This window comes from Galeopterus variegatus, unplaced genomic scaffold (assembly GCF_000696425.1).
Source record: "Galeopterus variegatus unplaced genomic scaffold, G_variegatus-3.0.2 Scaffold2085, whole genome shotgun sequence".
Taxonomy (NCBI): Eukaryota; Metazoa; Chordata; class Mammalia; order Dermoptera; family Cynocephalidae; genus Galeopterus; species Galeopterus variegatus.
The window spans coordinates 274896-297902 of NW_007728196.1; the positions used below are offsets into that span (position 1 = coordinate 274896).

The 23007-nt window shown below is 37.5% G+C and overlaps 1 protein-coding gene across 1 annotated transcript in view; it reads right to left on the minus strand.

Annotated features, from left to right (window-relative positions):
• Nucleotides 1-6173: 6173 nt before the first annotated feature.
• Nucleotides 6174-23007, minus strand: part of PAN3 (PAN3 poly(A) specific ribonuclease subunit) — a 35722-nt gene continuing 18888 nt past the window's right edge. Inside the window, exons 9-11 of the mRNA XM_008580420.1 lie at nucleotides 20619-20758; nucleotides 11671-11815; nucleotides 6174-9109 (exon numbers count right to left, since the gene is read on the minus strand). Of these exons, the coding sequence (XP_008578642.1) occupies nucleotides 8969-9109; nucleotides 11671-11815; nucleotides 20619-20758 (426 nt within the window). The 3' untranslated portion in view covers nucleotides 6174-8968. The remainder of the gene's footprint in view (nucleotides 9110-11670; nucleotides 11816-20618; nucleotides 20759-23007) is intronic.

Below are 23007 nucleotides of genomic sequence, written 5' to 3' on the forward strand. Positions count from 1 at the left end.
ATTAGATGTTAGAACCATTTGCCACTTATGACAAAAATGACTGGCGCTAACAAAGACCAAGCACTTCCTTTCATGGTTTGTGAGATAATGTACATGTCACAGCGTGGGTGGAATGGGACGGAAACCACGTGCAAGTCTTTAGTTAGTCCAAGAAATGTTCAGACATTAGTTGTAGCCCCTGGGACAAATTTGTTCAAATCTGAAAAATGTTCCATAGGTCTCTGAGTTATGCCTTGTTTCCCAGCTCGTAAGAATGTCCAACATGAAACAGATACTTGCCGGCCCCATTTAAAATGACTTAGAGGAGGAGCACATCTTTGACTGACAGTAGCAGTAACTATACGTATATGTGTGTGAATGTGTGCGTGTTTTGTGCATAACTATTTAAGGAAACTGGAATTTTAAAGTTACTTTTATACAAACAAAGAATATACACAACAGATATAAGTAAGACATGATTTGGTCCTACATTTCTAGTCATGATGAATGTATTTTGTATACTATCTTCATACAATAAAATTAACTTCTAAAAACATCTACATATTTTCTCCTTGATTTGCTTGTAAGTGAAAAAAGGGGTCATAGATATCCCTGGGGTTGGGGGACTGGTGTTCTGGGAGATCTCATTAAATACCAATTATTAAACACAGCACAAGAAAGATAAAGCAAACACTGCTAAAGAGAGGGCAAAGAGCTTTCTATGTGTGCCCCAAAATGGATGCTCTGAGCAACTTGGACTCTACAAACAGTAAATAAAAAACAAAATCAAACCAGGCACATTGGCCAGAAAACTAAACACTAAAATGAATAAGATCACGATAACGAGTAAAGCATACACCCAGAGAGTGCCAGCTGCAGATGAAAATGCCCTCAATTAAAAAGGAGCAGTCTTCTCCAAGCCCTCCTCTTCGGCTGATAAGCAATTACCATAATTACAGGGTGCGTACTAGAGGTCGTGTGGAGGAAACCACAGAAAATAACAGGCAAAAGTCTAAAGCACAGGAACTTCCCTAAGAAAAGTACATCAGCTAAGAATTCTTCCATGTTGTTTTGTGGATTACGTCCTAAACAACTCAGGTGATAATTACTAGACATAGGATAAATGGCCAACACCGTGTCTTAGAAAGTGGTCACACTATTACCTGTGTAGTAACGTAAGGAAACTAGATTGGAGAGACACCAGAAGGGGAAAAGTGAAGCCTACCTACTTTGCGACAAAGACGAGAAAAAGGGTAAAATCTCAGTAAACTTGTGGTTAACTGAAGAGGGCCAGAGGCTTTTTTTCCCCTTGCCACTGGTGGTACTGGGATCAGCACAGGGGGCAAGAGGCATTTTATCTTAAAGAATCTGAAATCCTTTGGCATTGAGTAAACTTGTGGTTAACTGAAGAGGGCCAGAGGCTTTTTTTCCCCTTGCCACTGGTGGTACAGGGATCAGCACAGGGGGCAAGAGGCATTTTATCTTAAAGAATCTGAAATCCTTTGGCATTGGTTTTCATGATGAGTAAAGTCACTCATTTAGGCAAATGATTTGAAGAATGTTTGAGGAATCAGTGTCCCGTCATAGTTTAGAAATTTTCTCATGACTGTAGAAACTTATAGCACATTTGGGAATTGATTTTTTTCTTTTCCTCCAGCATTAAGGATGGCCTAGTAAGGTTTATTGGACTCTTCGGTGTTAAACACATTACCAGACTTCAGGGTTTCACAGGCCAGGAAATTTCAAAAATATCCTGGGTCCCAACACAGGGATGGCCAGCCTTCTATTTTGTGAAATAAGGACAATTTAAGGGAGAAAAAAACAAAAGAAACCAAAAACCCAGCTAGATGCTACGAATGTTCTATTTCTTGATCTGGGTGGTGGTACACAGGTGTGTTCACTTTGTGATATAATTCACTGGGCTATACATTTGTAAATCTTTATATATGTATGTATGTACATATGCTATTCTATACAAAATTATTAAGAGAAAAATACCATCTACTACCACAACTTTTCATAGAAGAAAAACCCACTTAAAAAAGGCAGAAGGACTTAACATCAGACTAAAATATATTAACTATATATGTGAAACAAACCTATATTATCCTTTTCCATTTCATTTGTACTAGGAAAAGCTGACAAACAAATGTTGTTCCACAGATTGGTGTTTGTGAACCACTGGTAGCTAGTAATTGCTAGCATTTGAATGCTTAATATATGCCAGCAACAATTCCAAGTGTTTTAGAGGAATAAACTAATTTAATTTCCAAAGCAACCCAACACGATAGGTACTATTAATATGCTCTTCTCTTCAATGGGAAAATTAACCAAAAAGGACCTGTCCAGTATCCCACCCTCACGTCTCCCCACCCGCTGGCATCTGCTCACATACTTCTAGATGGCCAACCCAAAACTCACACCGGCGCACTTGACCCCTTCCTCTCACAACTCAAAGACACTGCTCCCAAAATTCATCACCCTCTTACCATCACCAATTTTCCCCTATTCCCACTGGGTCATACAAACAAGCTATTATTTCTCTCATTTTACAAAACAAAATTCTCATCCCTGGGCCGGCCCGGTGGCGCACTGCTACGGTGCGCCGCTTGGGAGCGTGGCGGCGCTCCCGCTGAGGGTTCGGATCCCACATACAGACCAGTTCCCGCTCACTGGCTGAGCGCGGTGTGGGCACGACACCGAGGGTTGTGATCCCGTTGCCGGTCCTGGTCTGGTACGGGCGTGACACTGAGGGTTGCGATCGTTGCCGGTCAAAAAAAAAAAAAAAAAAAAAATCTCATCCCTACTTTCTCCTCCAGCTACCACCCTATTTCTCTATTCTCCTTTAGAGCAGAATTCCTTGCAGGAGTTGGTTATATTACTTGCTTCCATCTCCTCTCCTCTCAGTCACTCTTAAACCTGCTCAAATCTAGCTCCCATGCTCGTGCTCACTGAAATCGCCAAGGTTATCAGTGACCTCCATATTGCTAAATCCAGTGGCCAATTCCCACTTGACACGTCAGCAGCTTGACCCTTATTCCTAAAAACACCTTCTTCACTTTGATTCCAGAACATGACATGTTTTCTTCCTATCTCACTGGCTACTGCTATCTTTTTCACTGATTTTACCTCTTTTCCCTGACCTTAGAGCATTGCTCCAGTTACCTCAGGACTCTGCTGTTGGAGCTTTTCTCCTCTCTATACTAACTCCCTTCATGATCTCAACCAATCTCAGGGCTTTAACTGGTATCCATACAATGACCTTCATGTACAGACCAGATCTCTCCCCTCAACCTCAAACTCATATATATGCAAGTGGTACAGGGATCTGGAAGGGGAGCTGACATCTGCTCTGGATGCCCTGGCAGACTAATTTTTCAAAGATACCTTTCATTTCACATGACCTTTGGCAATGTGCCCTTGCCACTCTCCCATCAAATCCCCCTCCCCTAGAATCAGAGCTGGCTTTGTGACTCAATTGTAACCACCACAATGTGGCAGAAGTGACACTGCATGACTTGAAGGCCAGGTCAAAGATCATGCACTTTCTACCAGTCTCTAGGTACACTTACTCTCCAAAAGTTCCCACTATGAAACCCATCGTCATGCTTGGAGAAGCCTAAGCCACACGGAGAGGCCATGTGTCAGGGCTCCCATAGACAGTCCCCAGATGAGCCCGACCTTCAAGTTGTCTCAGTCTCCAGCCATTGAAATTTTCCCAGCTGAGGCCTCAAACACGATGGAGCACAGACAAGCCATTCCTGCTGTGCCCTGCCCAAATTCCTGACCCACAGAATCACTGGACAAATAAATGCTTGTTTTATGCTGTCAAGTTTGGAGTCATTTGTTACAAAACAGTAAATAACCAGAACAAATGTGTAGTAAACATCTCAAACCTATTTGCCCCAGACCAATCTCCCAATCATCTTTCCCCACTTCCCCATCCTCCCTGCCCTGGCCCCCCAAAACTCCTTGTTCCTACAAGTCTCTTTCAATTCAATAGTCTTCCATCCTGTCAGCAGCAAGCCAAACCTTAAGGGTCACTCTTGGTTTGTTTCTTCCTTTCTTACTCCACATTCAATGGATCAGGACATCTCTGTTGGCTCGATCTTTAAAATATTTTCAGTATCCAACCGCTTCACACCACCTCTACTGCTACCACCCTAGTCAAATCCTCACTCCTTTCACTTGACATATTGCAAGAGCTTCCTAAGTAGCCTCCTTGCTCCCACCACTCACCTCCTCCCCATCTGTTTCTTAACACAGCAGCCACAGTGATCCCTTTAAAATGTTATCACGTTACTCTTCTGCTCAAAATCCTCCTGCAGTATCCCCTTTCGCTGAAGGTAAATGGCAAAATACTTAAAATGGCCTACAAGTACAACCCCTTCCCCATTACCGTCCTGATATCACCTCCTACTTACTCTGCACTAAGCACCTCTATGCCGTTCCTCAAACGTGCCTAGCACATTCCCTCACCTGGAACGCTTTTCCCTCAGTTATCCGCACGGACGGCTGGCTCCTTCACTTCCTTTGAACTCTTGCTCAAATATTGCATTGACAGTGAGGCCTCCTTCCCGGGCGACCTCATGTGGAATTAACCAGGTAAATGTGAATTGCAGATAGACAACAGAGAATTTTTTAGTAAAAATATATCCCATGCGATACTGGGGACATATAATTTTTAAGTGCATGTATGTCCCATAAAATACTTGAGACCTACTTATGCTAAAAAAAAGTTATCGTTTATTTGAAATTCAGATTCAACTGGGTGTTTTCTATTTTTAACTTGCTAAACCTGGCACCCCTACCCACATCCTTGACCCTGTTTTGTTTTCCTCCATTATTACCTTCCGACATAGCATATACTTAATTGTCTTATCCCCACTAGAAATGGAAGATCTTAAAAGCAGAAAACGGTCTGTTGTGGTCACAAATTTTCCCTTGGTTCCTAGAACAATGCTTGGCATATAACAGGCATTTAATAAATATTTCATGAATGAGCAAATCCCAATTTATTCAACTGTGGTACTGAGTGGTAAGTGGTTTAGTCAAGATCACAGAGCTCTAAGTGGTGGAGCCAATATTTCAACTCAGATAATCTTATTCCATCCAGGTTAACCATTCTTAACCGCCATGCCATATAGTTTTCAATAACTTTTAAAAACATGGGTTTCAAAATCCTCTTTCCTCCCTCTGCCCCTGCAGTGTATACAGAGAGATTTTACAGAGGTGTCCCTTTGTGTGCTTTAAAAGTGGAAGAATTATCTGCTGTTTCAGACCATTCAGAGAGATAAAAATGATAAAGCCTTTATAGCTCCATTTACCAAGTGTATCAAATGTAATATCGGTCTAACTTTAACAGTATTTTAAATGTTTTCCCCTAAGAAATTAAAACTAAAAAGACTCTCCAAACACACCTTCTATTTTAAGCAGACTAGTCTCCCTTTTTTCCCATGAACTTAGAATGGTCATTTTGATTCCCAGGGAATCCATGGATTTCTCTCAGTATTCCACACAAGGGCTCTCCTGCACTTCTCTCAATTCCTGAAAGCAATGCACCGGTCTTTCACTTGGAAATAATCCCTCCATTCTTTTTACTCTAGTTACCCTTCACCTACGCCTTAAACCCCTTACCACCTTCTATTCCGTACTATAGTTTTTTCAACTTTTCATTTCATACGTACAGAAATTTCATACATACAGGGGGAAAAAAAACCCCCACAATAAATACACGCTACCCAGGTTCAACAAGTGTTAATATTTTACCATATTTTCTTTATCCTTATACCCTGAATAACGTATCTGGAAAATCTGGGTGTAGGGACGCCCATCACCTACAGGGTAAATTAAGTACTGAATCAAAGACTAGCGATGTATCTCTATCCTTTCGCATAAATAGCCTCTCCTAAACTACAGTTAGCCGTGTATTATATTTAAATGTTTAGGTATAACTATATATTTTGTAAATACCAAGTCCCCATGTCTATAGTCTTAGTGCCTTGAACAGATTCAAGGACACAGTAGGTTGGCATTTAACAAATACTTAATAAATTAATGAATACACCTGCTATCATTTCATCCAAAGATGAAAATTCCTCCAAAATACATAGGTAATATACAACCTTTTAAAACCCAAGCATAAGACAACCATCATCTGGTTACATTAACTGGTGGAAAAAAAAAGAGACAAATTTATATCTGTAATTCTTTATTAAAAATACTGCTGTACACATAGAGACTGAAAACAGGATTAAAGATGAATAACACATTGGGATCATGACATGAGATTTTTAACATACTGGTGCTTTTTAGGGAAGTTGTTGACATCCAAATCACAGAACCAAGGTCAAAAAGCAAAATATAAAGGTACCCTCAAAAATATTTACAATGAAGTAAATACACTCACAGAATTCAAAATAGGTACAAAAAACTGAAATGACCAATGTTACATGATTTCAAGGGTTGTCCTTTCTGTGCTTTTATCTGTTATAACAGGAAGGTATGGGAAGCCTATATCCTTTAATTTGACTCTCCTCAGATATTAAAATCTTCCTATGAATGAAAAAGACTAACTTTTAGACAACCTCTTAAATGAAATTACAGTATGGAAAAGAGGGCTCCCCCCAAAAAAACACCTAAGCAGAACTGAGAGTTCTTTTGAAAACCATTCCCAATAAAAACTAATGAAAAATAAATATAAAACAAAGCTTAAAAAAATATGCATTACCTGACACCAACTGTTTTCTGGATGACAATATTTACTCATGAAAACATATCAGCTGTCTATCTTTTATATTCAAACCAAGTCCTGAGGTTACTAGGGGCTGAAGCAAACTAGCATTTATGGTGCAGACATTCTTGGGTTTGCGATGTGAACTTGCCTTGCAGAAGGAAGTTTGCTGGTCTATACAGAATGAAAGTCAAGCCCTATTTGACCCCTATCCTTCCTTAGCTTTCACAAAACATTGGTCCACAAATTAAATTTTCAAAAAGTTCCCAGACCCCAAAACTAAAATAGATGATCCCCTTTTCATTTTCAAAGAAAATAATATTGGAAAAAAATCTCCAGCCCGCTTATAAATTAAGCATTTCATATTTCTTCTAGAATACAAGTTCTTTTTTGTACAAAAGAATTACAATATGATTTGTCAAAAAACATATAAAAAGACAGCTGCTCTTCCTCAAATACATGAGCTAATGATAGAAGACTTCTGCATGTTAATGTCTCCAAGTTCTTGTTCCTTTTACATAAAAAAGAACATTATGGTGGCAAATGTTAATTATCCATTGAATATTGAACATTATGTTCTTTTAAAATCCATCCAGATCAAATGCAATAATTGATTTTCTTTTTAACTCAACAACTGATGCTACCAAACGTGGACTCAAACACACTTGTTAAAACATGTAAAGCGTGTCTCTAGTCTTCAAAGCTTTCAGGTGAAGAGAGGTGCTTTTTCTTGATGCAAATCTCAAGGCAGAGAAAATCATTTTAAAGCTTATAAAAAGTGGACAGAGAAATAGTAAAAACTTCTCTGAAATGTACAAATATGTATAATTATTAAAATTGAAGACAGTAACATCAGTTGCAAGTGCTTGGGAGTCTGTCCTGACCTTTTTTGAGTTTCCACATTTTCTTCATAGTTGCATGGTGAGCACCCAGTGCTAGTAAAACATTCAGTGCTGGGAAAGGAGATACAGTCATTACTGTTTTTTAAGAAAAAAAAAAAAAATTCCTATGTATTTGGCAGTCTTCAGTATCAAAGTATAGGTATTTCATTAACTAGAAATTCCATGAATACCCAAGTTTGGCGACAACTACACGTCCAAATATTAAGAAAGTCAAGAGGAGGAAAATTCCAAACTTTTGAGATGGACTTATTCAGGAATATCCCATAGAGTGAGTTATTATCAAAAGTACTATTACTTTGGGCTAAGCAGTGACTGCAAAGGCACAGCAGATCGTTATCCCTCCAGATTCAGGCTGTAAAACACCAGAAAGCTCTTGTTGCCAGACCACTGCTGTTTAGTTCATCTTCCGAACAGTGTCTCTGTGTCTGTATCCAGTGTAAAGTACCATAATAAAGCTGTGGTTCAAAGAATAGAACTTTATACAAAAGAAGTAAACTGGAAAGAACCTAAAGTAATATAGTCCTGAACTTTAGGCCTTTAACACAATTTCTTATTTTTTTTCTATTAAAAAAATTGCATAAATGTAAATTTATCTGACTAGCAGGTAAACATCTTTTTTAAAAAAGGGCTCTGGTTGAACTTGGAGCAAAAAGCTGTATGTGCTCCTTCAGATAAGATAGCCAATCCTCATTCAGAAAAGATTTAAATCAACAGGGGAATTCATATCCAACAATTCACTGATATTTCTCTTTGTGTGTTCTTATAAACAAAACAAAACAAAAAATCTCAATTTGAACTAACAGTGGGTGGCATACAGAGCTTGCATACGATACTCTTACAAGAATTACGCACTATACTGTACTTCTCTGAAATTATTTACCTGGTCCACTATGTTCTTCAGGGCAACCCATCCCAAAAAGAGCAAATTCTGCAACCCTCAAAGGCAAAAATGCTGCCCAGCATTGTTTCCCAAAAATGTCCTTGCAAATAGTTTCCCTTAATAAGTATACAATGTGGCAAAAGTTCAAAGATCAGAAAAAAGTCTTTAAAAAATTAAAATTAGTGCATATACAAGTGGAAAAAACAAAAGCAGGAATATCATTCACCTGATGATGTTCCTTAATCTAAAATAAATTCTTCACAGACATAGCCTCCAATGGCAGCCATAGCTCTTGGATAAGTAAAACATTCTTCCGTTCAAGTAACAGTGTACCTGACTGAAGTGCAAGCAGCTTTGCTCATCTCCTGTTTGTTTCCCAAATGTGAAATGAGATGATGAAAACAGTTCAGCTGTAGTGCAATTTGCTGTTGGTCAAGTTCCTCAGTCATGTCCTGCAGGCTTTTTCAGCAAATACTACAACTGACCATTTGCAGCTGCAATCAGTTCTTGAAAAGTATTTTCAAAGCAGCGCTTTAAGTCACTGTAAGTCACCACAAGTACACTCTTCTCATCTCTGGAAATCAGGCTTATTTTTTCTGGCACACCAGCATCTAGCTGAAACAGATACACAAAATATGAAGTTCATACCATGCAGAAGAGAAGGTACTATATCTATTTTAGAATGATATTTGCAATAATAGAAAACGAAATATTAAAAAAAAATTGTCATTCTCTTTCAGATATCCATAAATATTTTACATCACTAATCAGTACATACATAACTTTCAATTCAGATGTTTTTCTTTTTTTAATTTTATTTATTTTATTTTAAAAATTTATTTTTTATTTTAATTTATCAATATACAATACAATGTAGTTGATTTTCACGTCCCTTTACCTATTCCTCTTTCCCTCCTCCCACCCAAACTCAGATGTTTTTCAAAAAAGCACTGCCCTATGTTTCTACCTTTCTCTTATACTTAACTGACATTTTTTTTTTTTGGCTTCTGGCCAGTATGGGGATCCAAACCCTTGACCTTGGTGTTATAATTCTGTGCTCTAAATCAACGGAGCCAACCAGTCAGCCTCTAATTATCATTTGTTTTCATTACACTCCATCCACTTGGTAAATATAATTATTCCCCCAATATTTTCCAGTTCTTCTGTACTACAAATTACATACAATGCAAGGAACATATTTATCTACTTAATTTTTCTCTGTACAAAGTATTAAATTTTTTTCCTTAGGAGAAATCCTTAAAGTATAAATAATATAACATAGTTTAGGATGTACAGCCTAATTGTTTTCCAAAGGATATCAATCAGACACCACTGAGTTGTAACAATTAACTAGCAACTCCACATCGAATGAGTGCTGTGCTAGTTTAATTTACATTTTTCATTAACTACTGTCATCAAACTTTTTTCATACATTTACTTTTGTTATTTCTGCTTATATGAACGGCAGCCGTTTGTGATCTTTACCCACTTATCTGTTGAGATTTGGCAGTAATATTTTAGTGAGGTCTTTCATAAAGTATAAATGCTAATCCTTAGTCCATCAAATAACTTGTCTTGTTATGGCTTTCACTTTTTGTTAGTTTTCAATGTATGTTTTTTCTTGGCTTATTTCATTAATTGATTCATTAAAATATGTTTAAAACTCACTGAAGGTTTGAATGTTCAAATCATTTTACCAGTTAAATTGTCATTTCTACCAAAATAAGCTTATGTAAAATCTTAATTTTTATATAATCAATATGGCCATCCTTCCCTTTTAATTTATCAAACTCCGAAAATTGTCATACTTCAGGGTTGGGCTAAATATTATTGACTACTAGGTGTTTTATGATATAACATAGAATTTTCTTCAAATTTTCAATTATCCTAATATTCATTAATCTTCACTTAAGTCTGTGGCTTATTCCATAGGATCTCCTCGTCAGTGTTTATACTAGCTCTATGTACTTTTAATTTCTGGTGCTTTGATACTATGAATACTACGTTCTAAAAGCTGGTAGAATTACTCTCCACTCATTGCTCTCCAGAAAATATTTTCCCCTTAAGAGAAATAAAGGGAAAATGAATACATAAATCATACTGGTTTAGTTCAGTGGTACATAGTTTTGTGCTGTCTTAATGTAGGCTACTGACAATACTCTCTAAAGAGTTTTAAGGAAATTCAAACAAGGCAAAGTAGCACTTAAAAACAAAACACCTCAACGTTTTCCCTGAAGAGTTACCACACTGTGCATTAACAGTTCTAAATCATGTGCTATAGCAGTTATTTTCTTTGTTACTTATGATTTAGGGACAGTTTAGAACAAAGGTCAGCAAATGTTTCTATAAAGGGTCAGATAGTAAATATTTTAGGTTTGGGGGGACACACACAGTCTCAGTTACTTTTAAACAAAAAACCGTTTAAAAATGTAAAACTATTCTTAGCTTGCAGGCTGTACAAACAAGTTGTGGAGTCAATCTGGCCCACGGACTATAGTTTTCCAACCCCTGGTTTAAACATACCTTATAAAAAGATTAGAGTTTACTTCGGGAGACAGCACTAAACTCTGTAATTGCGAGTAATTCATAAGTAAAATCTGTTCCTTCTTTCCCCCATAAATTGTACCTCTTCCAGCCCTTTCAAAAACATTTAAGCTCACCTCTCAAATAAGTTTATGATATATTTCTATCTACTTAATTCATCTAATTTTCTAATTTACCATTTATAACAGCTGGGCCTACTGATGTTACCAGTATTGTGTTCTTATTGTTACAATACTTGATTATAATACCTGTAGCGAACTGATAACATTCAAAATGACTCACAAGGATTTAGAACAAAGGGATTCAATTTTTAAAAGATATTTCAACACAAAATTATTTTTCTGTTTTTCCCAGTCATAGTTTTACTTAATATAACAAAATAACATGTCAATAAAACACAGTATAAAGTGGGAAACACAGTCATTTTTGTCACATTTTATCACAATAAAAAAATTCTGGAATTATTCATACAGGTATTAAAAATCCTATTCCAGAAAATGTTATTAATAAAACGCCTTACAGACTATGGAAAGAACATATCCTGATTTCTTAAGGCTCCTGGTATCTGTAGATGATACAACTCTATGAATTATACGTAGCATTATTATCTCAAAAATCCAGATACAAATTACCTTGTTAAGACAAGAAATGATATGACTGAGGTCGATCCAGGGAGCACCTGCTTCTGTCACCTGATGGAAAAGATGATCCCTAAACAGTTTCAAAAGGTAACGGTCTCCAGTCTCTGACCAAGCAGGATCCTTCTGAAACCTGAGGGAAGGTCACATGTCACCTCAGTAACTCAAGCTGCGTGCCACATGGCCATATGTTTATTTTTCAGACTCAACCCCCTAGTTTAATTTTTTCCCCAATAAATAAGAAATTAGGGTTTATTTGTGTAGTGTTTTAAAAAACAGTCTCACTGAACATGAAAGTATATAAATTCCAGTTTCCAATTCTCAATTCTCAGGGCAATCATCCCTTATGCATGCCTGGTCTATATCACTTCCTCATTTCAGCCCCTACCATTAGATAAGATGGGGAAAAAAGAAAAATATGTCTTAGATATCTTTAGACCAAGGTTACAAAGAATATTCTTTTCTCCACCCACCCTGTAGATTATAGAGTAGAGAGAAATGGTCAGATATGTCTTTCACTTCATCAATAAGCATAAAATAGAAAAATGTTTAGAAACAAAAAGGAGGTAGAATCTGGTTTCCTACCATTCCATCTGATATCAAGCTGCAAAGAACTGGAGAACCAGATGACCACAGTTAGTTTTCAGTAACCTTAGGAACTTATAGTCTAAGGAAACAGATGTTACTGAAATAACCAAAGAAAATTATAATTACATATTTATATAACACTATTAAAAGAAAGGGATATGGTAGAGAACAGAAACATGAATTCATCTGGGAGGGCAAGGAAGGTTTTCTGGAGCCAGTAGTGGCTACTCTTCCCAGAGGAAGGATGCCCCTTAGTCAGGGGGATCAGTGTTTGTAAAGGATGGCACGAAGCACTGAGATAACTTAAGAAATGTCAGTGTGTCTGGATGGGGTGGGAGAGAAGAGAGAATAAAAGAAAAAGAGAAAATACTAGCAGAGAGAAGGAGGGAGAGTAAAGTCAAGGAGGCAGACAGAGAGAAGACAAGTACAAAGAGAGAAAAGGCAAGAGGGGAGAGGAGAAAACTAAAGAAAGAGAAAAGGCAAGAGGGGAGAGGAGAAAATTAAAGAAAGAAAAAAAAGGCCGATCTATAGCAAGGATGAGAGGTAGGTAGGAATCAGACTATGTAGCCTTAGGTCATGTTAAAAAACTGGGTCTTTATTCTAAGAACCAGTAGGGAAGCCCACCACATAGTTTTAATACAATCATATATATGTTTTGCAAAGGTCACTCTGTGGACTTCCAATTAAAATGCATATTAAACATACCCATTGATCTCTGCTCTCTTTCAAAAGCCCACCCAATTAATAGTAAATGTCTAAAAAGGGTGTATAAACACAAGACAAAGGGATCAGATGAAGCCACAGTAGCGGACAAGAGATAGTCACAACAATTTGGAAGGTGGGAAGCAGGTGGGTGAATGGTATGACTTAGCAGACCCAATCAAACTGAACCCTAATGCTACAAGAGGTGCAAGAAGGGGAAGTCCACGAGAAGCAAGCCACACTGTGAGGCTCAGGAACTGAAGCCGCCGGGGACTACTGAAGATGCAGCTATGGACTAAGGCTGAAAACAGCAGAGCTGAGGAAAGGTTCTTTAAACAGCTCACAGATAATTCATCTCTCAACCCCACCTGCACCTCTGCCTAGCAGAAATCTGGAGGTGTGCATTCTAGAAAGGATGAATCAGAGAAGCTCCAGCCTCAGTGATGTCAGGCAAAGCAGGAGATGAGGAACTGAGGAGTGGCGGGTGAGACACTATTCAACAAATACCTTCCCCCTGCTTGGCTCCCAAACCTTGGCTGTCAGGCTTATACCACAGACAGTAGGTTGGAAGATTCTTTTCAGGGAATGGTGAGCTGCTCATGAGAAATGGCGACATTTGGGAGTCTACCAAAAAGAAACAAAAATCATACATAACAGTATTACTACACTAGTTTATCACACAGGAAAGCTCGACGTTCTGCAATCACTGCCCCCATACAGAGCTTCCTATAGCTTTCTAGGACCTCTAGGACAGCTAAGATCAGAAATATTTCAGAGAGAGAATGAAACAAAACAAAATAAAGCAAACCCTTGTTTCCTATGATACTGCAGAAAACAATTGAAACTTGAAAAAACAAACTATATTTGACACCCTCAGAGAAACAAGAATTAGATGGTATAAGACAAATATTCAGAAAACAGAAAAGTTCCTGGAAATTCAAAGAGGCTGGCTGGTTAGCTTAGTTGGTTAGAGTGTGGTGCTGATAACACCAAGATCTAGAGTTTGATCCCTGTACTGGGCAGTCACCAAAAAAAAATTCAAAGGAGGATTAGAAAAAACTTTAATTTTAGATAAAATAAAGTTGAGATAATTGCCCAGAAAGCAGAACAAAAAGATAAGGACAGAAAACAGGAGAAGAGGATATTAGAAAACCTACTGCAAAGGTCTAACATCTGAGCAATGAGAATTCCAAAAAGAGAAAAGGAAAAAAAGTTATTGAAAAAAAATGAAGACCATTTTCCAGAACTGAAGGACATAAGAATTTCCAAACTTAAAATGGCCCACCTGTTACTCATCATTATGAATCAAAAATCCACACCAAAGCACATCATGCTGAATTTCTGAGTATCAGTAACAAAGAAAAAAATCTAAGCTTGTGGGAAAGGGAAGAATTTAGAAAGAAGATGGCTTTGAATCTGTCTGGCAGTTAGAAGACAACGGAACAATGCTTTCAATTTTGAACAAAACTGTCATTACTATTACTTAAAATACTAGCTCACACAATCACTCAAGAGAAATGAAAAGTATAGATATTAGAAATGAGAAAATGTAACTATCATTATTTGCAGATGATATGACTATGTACCTGGGAAACTCAAGAGAATCTGCTGAAAAACTATCCAAACAATAAGGTATCAGATTACAAAATTTACAGAAATCAGTAATTTTCATGTACACCAATAACAAGCTGTAAAAAGAAAGAATGGGGAAAAAATTTCCCATTTGTAACAGCAACAAGACAAAATACCTAAGAATAAACTCAGTATGCTCTAACTATATGAAGAACAATTTAAATACTACTGAAGAATATAAAAGTAGACATCAATAAAGAGAATTACATACCATCATCTTGGTTAAGATGACTGACTCAACATCTAAAACCACAAATGCTCCCTAAGTTTATTGATAAACATAACATGTTATCATCCTTATAAAACTATCATTAGGCTCATTAATTTTTTTTTAACTAAACAAGTTGATTCTAGAATTTATACAGAAAATTAAACAGCTTTAAGAAAATAACAAAACAACACACAGTGAAATGTAGATGAGAAAGATTTTAAAACTTCAATAATTAAAATAGTGTGCAAAAGGTGCTGCTTCAAACCAACGGAGAAAAGCTAGACTATTCAATAAATAGCTTTTGCGCTACATAGGTAGTCTGTCAGGAAAAAAAAAAAAAAGCCGGATTCATACCTCACACTCTATATAATTTTTAAACATATTGAAACTTTTAATATAAAAAAATGAAACCACATTCTAGAAGAAACCATGAGATAATTCCTTCATAATCTTGGAGTAGGCCTTTTAAACTATGACTCAAAATCCAGAATCATAATTAGCAATTACACTACATATATAAATGTCTATATAGGGAAAAAAATGAGCAAAGTCAAACAGAAAAATGACCACCTCAAAAAAAAAATCACAGAATAGTGAATCTCTCTAGCTCTTATGCATTGATAAAAAGACAGGTAAGCCAACTGAAAATAAAAATGGGCAAAGAATATGAACAGAGAGAAAAGGAAATGGACCAAAACCAAAAAAGGTACTCAAACATGCTCATTAAGAGCAAATACAAAATAAAACTGCACTGAAATGCAATTTCTCACCTAATAGGCTGACAAAAATCTGAAAGTTTGACACAAGTATTGTTGGTGAGGCACTTTCAGGAATTATACACTGGTAAACTCTTCTGGAATAGCTAGTGAAATACACACTAACGTAGCAATCATAATTGGGCCTATATTTACACACGCACAAAATTAAGTGTGCATAAATTAGTTCCTGCAGCATTGTTTACACTAGCGAAAGACTAAAGAACAACCCAAATGCCCATCCATAGGGAACCGAAGAAATAAATCATAGCATATCCACAGAATGGACTATTACCTGGCCATAAAGTACAGACTCAACCCATTGGTCTAGATTTGAATCCTGGCTCATATACTTACTAATTATATGACCTTGGACAAGTTATTTAACCTTTCTATGACTTAATTTCTATTTAACGGGAATAACAACAGTACCTCCAAACAGGGTTGTTAGGAGGAGTAAGTTAGGTCATATTTGTAAAGTATTTAGAATAATCTCAAGAGAAATGAAAAGTATAGATATTAGAAATGAGAAAATGTAACTATCATTATTTGCAGATGATATGACTATGTACCTGGGAAACTCAAGAGAATCTGCTGAAAAACTATCCAAACAATAAGGTATCAGATTACAAAATTTACAGAAATCAGTAATTTTCATGTACACCAATAACAAGCTGTAAAAAGAAAGAATGGGGAAAAAATTTCCCATTTGTAACAGCAACAAGACAAAATACCTAAGAATAAACTCAGTATGCTCTAACTATATGAAGAACAATTTAAATACTACTGAAGAATATAAAAGTAGACATCAATAAAGAGAATTACATACCATCATCTTGGTTAAGATGACTGACTCAACATCTAAAACCACAAATGCTCCCTAAGTTTATTGATAAACATAACATGTTATCATCCTTATAAAACTATCATTAGGCTCATTAATTTTTTTTTAACTAAACAAGTTGATTCTAGAATTTATACAGAAAATTAAACAGCTTTAAGAAAATAACAAAACAACACACAGTGAAATGTAGATGAGAAAGATTTTAAAACTTCAATAATTAAAATAGTGTGCAAAAGGTGCTGCTTCAAACCAACGGAGAAAAGCTAGACTATTCAATAAATAGCTTTTGCGCTACATAGGTAGTCTGTCAGGAAAAAAAAAAAAAAGCCGGATTCATACCTCACACTCTATATAATTTTTAAACATATTGAAACTTTTAATATAAAAAAATGAAACCACATTCTAGAAGAAACCATGAGATAATTCCTTCATAATCTTGGAGTAGGCCTTTTTAACTATGACTCAAAATCCAGAATCATAAAAAAGGTTTTAGCAATTACACTACATATATAAATGTCTATATAGGGAAAAAAATGAGCAAAGTCAAACAGAAAAATGACCACCTCAAAAAAAAAATCACAGAATAGTGAATCTCTCTAGCTCTTATGCATTGATAAAAAGACAGGTAAGCCAACTGAAAATAAAAATGGGCAAAGAATATGAACAGAGAGAAAAGGAAATGGACCAAAACCAAAAAAGGTACTCAAACATGCTCATTAAGAGCAAATACAAAATAAAACTGCACTGAAATGCAATTTCTCACCTAATAGGCTGACAAAAATCTGAAAGTTTGACACAAGTATTGTTGGTGAGGCACTTTCAGGAATTATACACTGGTAAACTCTTCTGGAATAGCTAGTGAAATACACACTAACGTAGCAATCATAATTGGGCCTATATTTACACACGCACAAAATTAAGTGTGCATAAATTAGTTCCTGCAGCATTGTTTACACTAGCGAAAGACTAAAGAACAACCCAAATGCCCATCCATAGGGAACCGAAGAAATAAATCATAGCATATCCACAGAATGGACTATTACCTGGCCATAAAGTACAGACTCAACCCATTGGTCTAGATTTGAATCCTGGCTCATATACTTACTAATTATATGACCTTGGACAAGTTATTTAACCTTTCTATGACCGGTAACGGGATCGCAACCCTCAGTGTCCCGCCCGCACCGCGCTCAACCAATGAGCGGACCGGTCTCTATATGGGATCCGAACCCTCGGTGGGAGCGCCGCCGCGCTCCCAAGCGCCGCACTCTACAGAGTGTGCCACCGGGCCGACCCCCTAAAGTTCATTTTTAAAGCTTAAATACATATTTTTTAAGTCTGCTTACTTATTTATTTTTTTAATTCTAAGATGTTGCAGAGCAGTTGGGGGCAGGGGCAGGGGGAGGGAGAAGGAAATAGGGTGAGAGGAAGGGGGGGCCTGGTTGAGGCCTGTGGTGCTCTCATTCTTGCAGGGGAGACCGGGAGGCTTCCAGCAGTGGCTCAGTTGTTGCTGGGCTGGCTGTAGATATCAGGGGGTGTGGCTGAAGCCCTCGGCCCCTCACCACCCCTGGCTCAGGAACCCAGGGTTTTTCTGGATGCAGCTCAGTGGTCGTTACTAGGCTGGTTGCAGATGTCGGGACACATAGCTGAGGCTCTAGGCCTCCTAGTGCTCCAGCTCGAGAGCCCAAGGTGCTACCAGCAGCGGCTTGGTGGTCATCACTGGGCTGGTTGCGGGTGTTGGGGGAGCATGGCTGAGGCCCTCATCCCCCCACTGCCTGAGCTCAGGAGCCTGGGGTGCTCCCTGTGGTGGTTTGGTGGTTGTCGCTGGGCTGGCTGCAGGTGTCAGGGAGGTGTGGCTGAGGTCCTCGTCCCCCCACCGCCCTGGCTCAGGTACCCGCGGCACATCCTGTGGCGGCTGGTGGTCCTTGCTGTGCTGGTTGCGGATGTCGGGGGGCATGGCTGAGGCCCAAGGTCCTCCCCACTCCCTGGCTTGGGAGCCCAGGGGCTTCCAGTCCTTCTAGGTGTTATAGGTGTACTTTGATGAAGTGAGACTGTTACTAGTCAATATCAAACTTTGTCTCTGGTTGTGGGTACTTTGTTTTTTCTTTCACTTCTGTGTTGGATTATTTGCTGTTCCCACCACTTAAACTCTGCACTGGAACTAATTTGTTGTCCTTTGCTTACTTCTAAAATGGGGGAACTTCCTGTGGGGACCAGCACTTGAGCCCTGTGGTTGAGCTAAATCACTGCTTAACTTTGGTAAGTTACTTTACCTGTCTCTGTCTCAGTTTTGTCATCTCTAAAATGGGACTAATAATGGTACCTAACTTATAAGATTATTGGGTGACTTAAGTGAATTTATTGACATCAAGCAGTTTGAATGTGCCTGATACAGTTTACTGCTGCATAAATTTGAGTTCGTTATTATCAAAATATGACTTTTTTGTTTATTTGCTTTTTATTTAAAAAAATTTCAAACACAGAAGTAGACATTATAGTATAATGAAACCCCATGTATCATCACTCAGTTTCAATAATTATTAACATATGGCCAATATGTTATATTTATGCCTTCTACTCCCACTTTTTTAAACAAAAAAAATTCAGAGATTATAACCTGAGATTTGAGATATCCTAGGTGTTATAAACTAAGACGAGGAATCACTGCTGTGATCATATATGAAACAAATACTTTCATTTAAAATATAGATCATCTTATTTGATTATTAATAGGATTTTGGCAACCACTGGTTTCCAGTGCTTTCACAAGCAGGACACATATGCCAGTGTAACAAAGAAAAGTTTGACAACCCCATCCTCCATCCTCCAATTCCATACCCCAGGGTTCGTCCAAAAAGAAACTGGATTATCCAAGGCTAGACAGAAAGATCAGCAAGGACAGCTGGAAGCTAAAACAGACTGTTGATTAGGATCAGTAAGAATTATTTCAAGAGACACTTCCTGGCATCTCTTCTGTAGAATAACTCATAATTCTTTTTTTTTTTTTTTCCTTTTTGTCTTTTATCGTGTCCGGCAACGGATCGCAACCCTCAGTGTCACGCCCGTACTGGACCGTGACCGGCAACGGGATCGCAACCCTCGGTGTTGCTCCCGCCCCTCGCTCAGCCAGTGAGCGGGAACCGGTCTGTATGTGGGATCCGAACCCTCGGCGGGAGCGCCACCGCGCTCTCAAGCGGCGCATTGTAGCAGTGCACCACCGGGCCGGTCCCATAACTCATAATTCTTTTTTTTTGTTTTTTCCTTTTTGTCTTTTATCGTGTCCGGCAACGGATCGCAACCCTCAGTGTCACGCCCGTACTGGACCGTGACCGGCAACGGGATCGCAACCCTCGGTGTTGCTCCCGCCCCTCGCTCAGCCAGTGAGCGGGAACCGGTCTGTATGTGGGATCCGAACCCTCGGCGGGAGCGCCACCGCGCTCTCAAGCGGCGCACTGTAGCAGTGCACCACCGGGCCGGTCCCATAACTCATAATTCTAACGAAGGTTGTGGTTTCCCACCCTCCGGAATCTCCCAATATCAGATGTATCTTAGACAAGGAGAAGTCCTTCTATGGTGACAGCAGTCCACAGTGGGTTTCTCTTAAGCCAAACTCATTTCAAACCTATACTTAAGGATTCTCTGGAGTTTTAAGATACTGGAAAATAAGTATGGGGTCCTCTACATACTTGCTTTCTGGAATGAGTGTTTGGGCCATAGAGTACATAACTGGATTGCATCTTAGGGCTTATTTATGACAGCTCTCACACTCTCTAGGAGCAGCACTGTCCATCAGAACTCTCTGAGATGATGGAAATGTTCTATGTCTGTGCTGTTTGGTATGTTAGCCACTGACTTCTTGTAATGTGGCTAGTGCAACTGAAGAGCTCAATTTTTAATTTCAATTAATTTCAATTTAAAGGGTCATACGTAGCTAGTAGATGCCACTACAGCTCTAGAGGGTGCCCTTTGACCAAATGTTTAAAACATCAGTAACTAAACACACTGGTTTATGAATTTATTCTAAAAAATATATACTTAGAAATAAAGTTGTTTGTGTTTTGCTTGATTTTACACAGTGTAAACTAGAACAGTTAGAATCACTGTTAAAGGGTACTTATGAAAATAAGCAATACCCAAACTTAAAACAAAAAAGCTTCATTTTATCTGGTATAATCATTATATATACGTTTTATCATATTTTAAAACTTACAAAATCAGATTCTTCAGGTCAGAGGAATAGTTGATTGTCACCAGTTCCATGGCTTTCTGTAAATTCTCTCGCTGAATTCCTGCCAAAGAGTTGCAAGCCAAAGCCAACACAACTTTTCCTAATGATATCAGATCTGCTTGCTGACATGAAAGAATAAATATAACTTAATTTTTACTTCATAGGTACACATTTAATACACTGACACTACTGCTTAAATGGAAAAGCATCGTTATAAATAAGATGCAGAACTTAGGACAGGGTTCTTAAATACTGGCACTCATCAGAATCACCTGGGAGCTTATTAAAAATAAGATTTCCTGAGGCTCTCCACCAGATTCTCAATCAATGGGCCTGGGAACAGGACCAACATTTTTAAAGCACCCAGGTAATTCTGATTAAGGTAGCTTTAGGGTCACATTTTAAGAAACATTACTCTAAGCAATTCACATGCCAACTACAGAACTGCTGCCTTTTAAAGTTTTTTTTAAAGTTTTTATTTAATGTTTTTATTAAATAAATAGGTATCCTGTTTTTACAACAAATAAGGTAACTATATACTTGCTTTACTATAATAACCACAAGTTAAGATATACACTTTTTTCATTTTCCATGACTCCCAGAATATAGTGGAAGTGTGAAGAATTATTTGAAGAAAAGTTATCCCATTACAAACATAAGCATTAACTTGATTTCAGAGCATGTTCTCTAGAACACTGAGAATGCTACAAACCTCACTGACATCCTATCTGTCTTTGTTTCCAAATAGACTATTTTTACTCACAATATAATAGATCTTTGAGCTCTAGACACCTGCTTTCCTTTTTTTTTAAGATTTACCATTCTGAGGCTTTCTTTCCAAAATGATTTTCAAAAGACTGGCTGGACTGAGGTAAGCTCTTTATCACCTATTGTAACACCGGGAAACACTGAAAAGTTTAAATTTACGAATGTATCCAAAACTAGTATTCGTGAATAACATTTTGAATACAAGATCTTAAATCAATAGAAAAACCTGATCCGATAAACAAACTACTTTAAATTTATCAGGAGAACAGATGTCAAGGATCCTATCAGAGAGACGTAAAACTTCAGTGGTGGTACAGAGTCAGACTGGCAGGAGGGAAGGTGGCATGGGAATGACCACTGTTACCATTGTTTCTGTTCTGTGAAGGGCACTGCTACGGACTCCAAGAAAGATTCCCCTCAATCACACTTAAGGTCAAGTAAAGCATTCCAAGTAATATTAATGAAAGCATAAAAAATCTTGGTCAAGAGAAATCAGTGCATGTAAATGATAACTGTACATTTCTATCGGTGTCTCAATCCAATATATTCAATAAAGCAAGCTAAAAGTAGTTGCTATTTACTAAGTATTTGAGCAGCATGTACCAACAGCCTCCCAATCCTTAAAAGAGTAGAATTTTCAGTTTTGCTCCACCCTAGATTGATGATGTACTAAGCTTCCCACCTAGAACATTTCAATATTACCTATTATGAGAGGAAAACAAAGGTCCAAAACAGGTGAACTGGATGGGTTTAAAAAATAAGAACATCTGATTTTGTATACATTCCAACACCTCTCTAAAGCTGACTCAAGTTGTGAACACCCACTTTTAGAAATAAAGTATACATGTGACATAATTCAGATTAAATTAGAATTTATTTTTTTAAATAAAAGAGGTTAATAAAGTCTTGTTTAATTAAGAGAGTTTAACATCATAAAAACTCAATAACTCTCCTCTCCTTATTCCCAGCTAAATAATTTTCCATTTGTTATTTTGCTTCTTACCTCCATCTGGTTTTTCCCCCCATTTGTTGAATTCAGTGGGTTTTCCCCCCAACTCATTTTCAGTTTCTTCCTGATTCTTGATTTCTTGATTTCTTTCTCTGAGTCTATCTATGGCTCTACTTATGTCCATTTTACTGAAAGTCAGTCTCTATTCACGTGTCTGAAACAGACTATGAAAAATAGACTACAAGAAACAATGCACTCCTTTCTTATGTTCCCTCTTCTCTGTAAAATCACACTCCCCCTTTTGGGACTACTTTGCATTCTCTCCTATACCTTACTATAATAAGCTATATGAAAAATCTTTGACACATTAATATATAAAAAAATAAAAAATAAATAAACAAAAGAAAACCTGATGTATCCTATACTGCTGAGAAATAAACAGAAAGTTACAATTGGTTGAAGGTTGCCTAAATTTACAAATAAAAGTAGTTCCTGACTTACAAATCAGCTGCCCTAAATGCTTACTTAAAAACTGGTTATTTTAAACTCAGGCATCATTTTTTCTTATGAAGTGTTTCGGTTTTCAAAGTCTACACAATCCACAACATAACTAAAATATTGTACATTTGCAAGCAAAAAAAAAAAAAAAAAAAA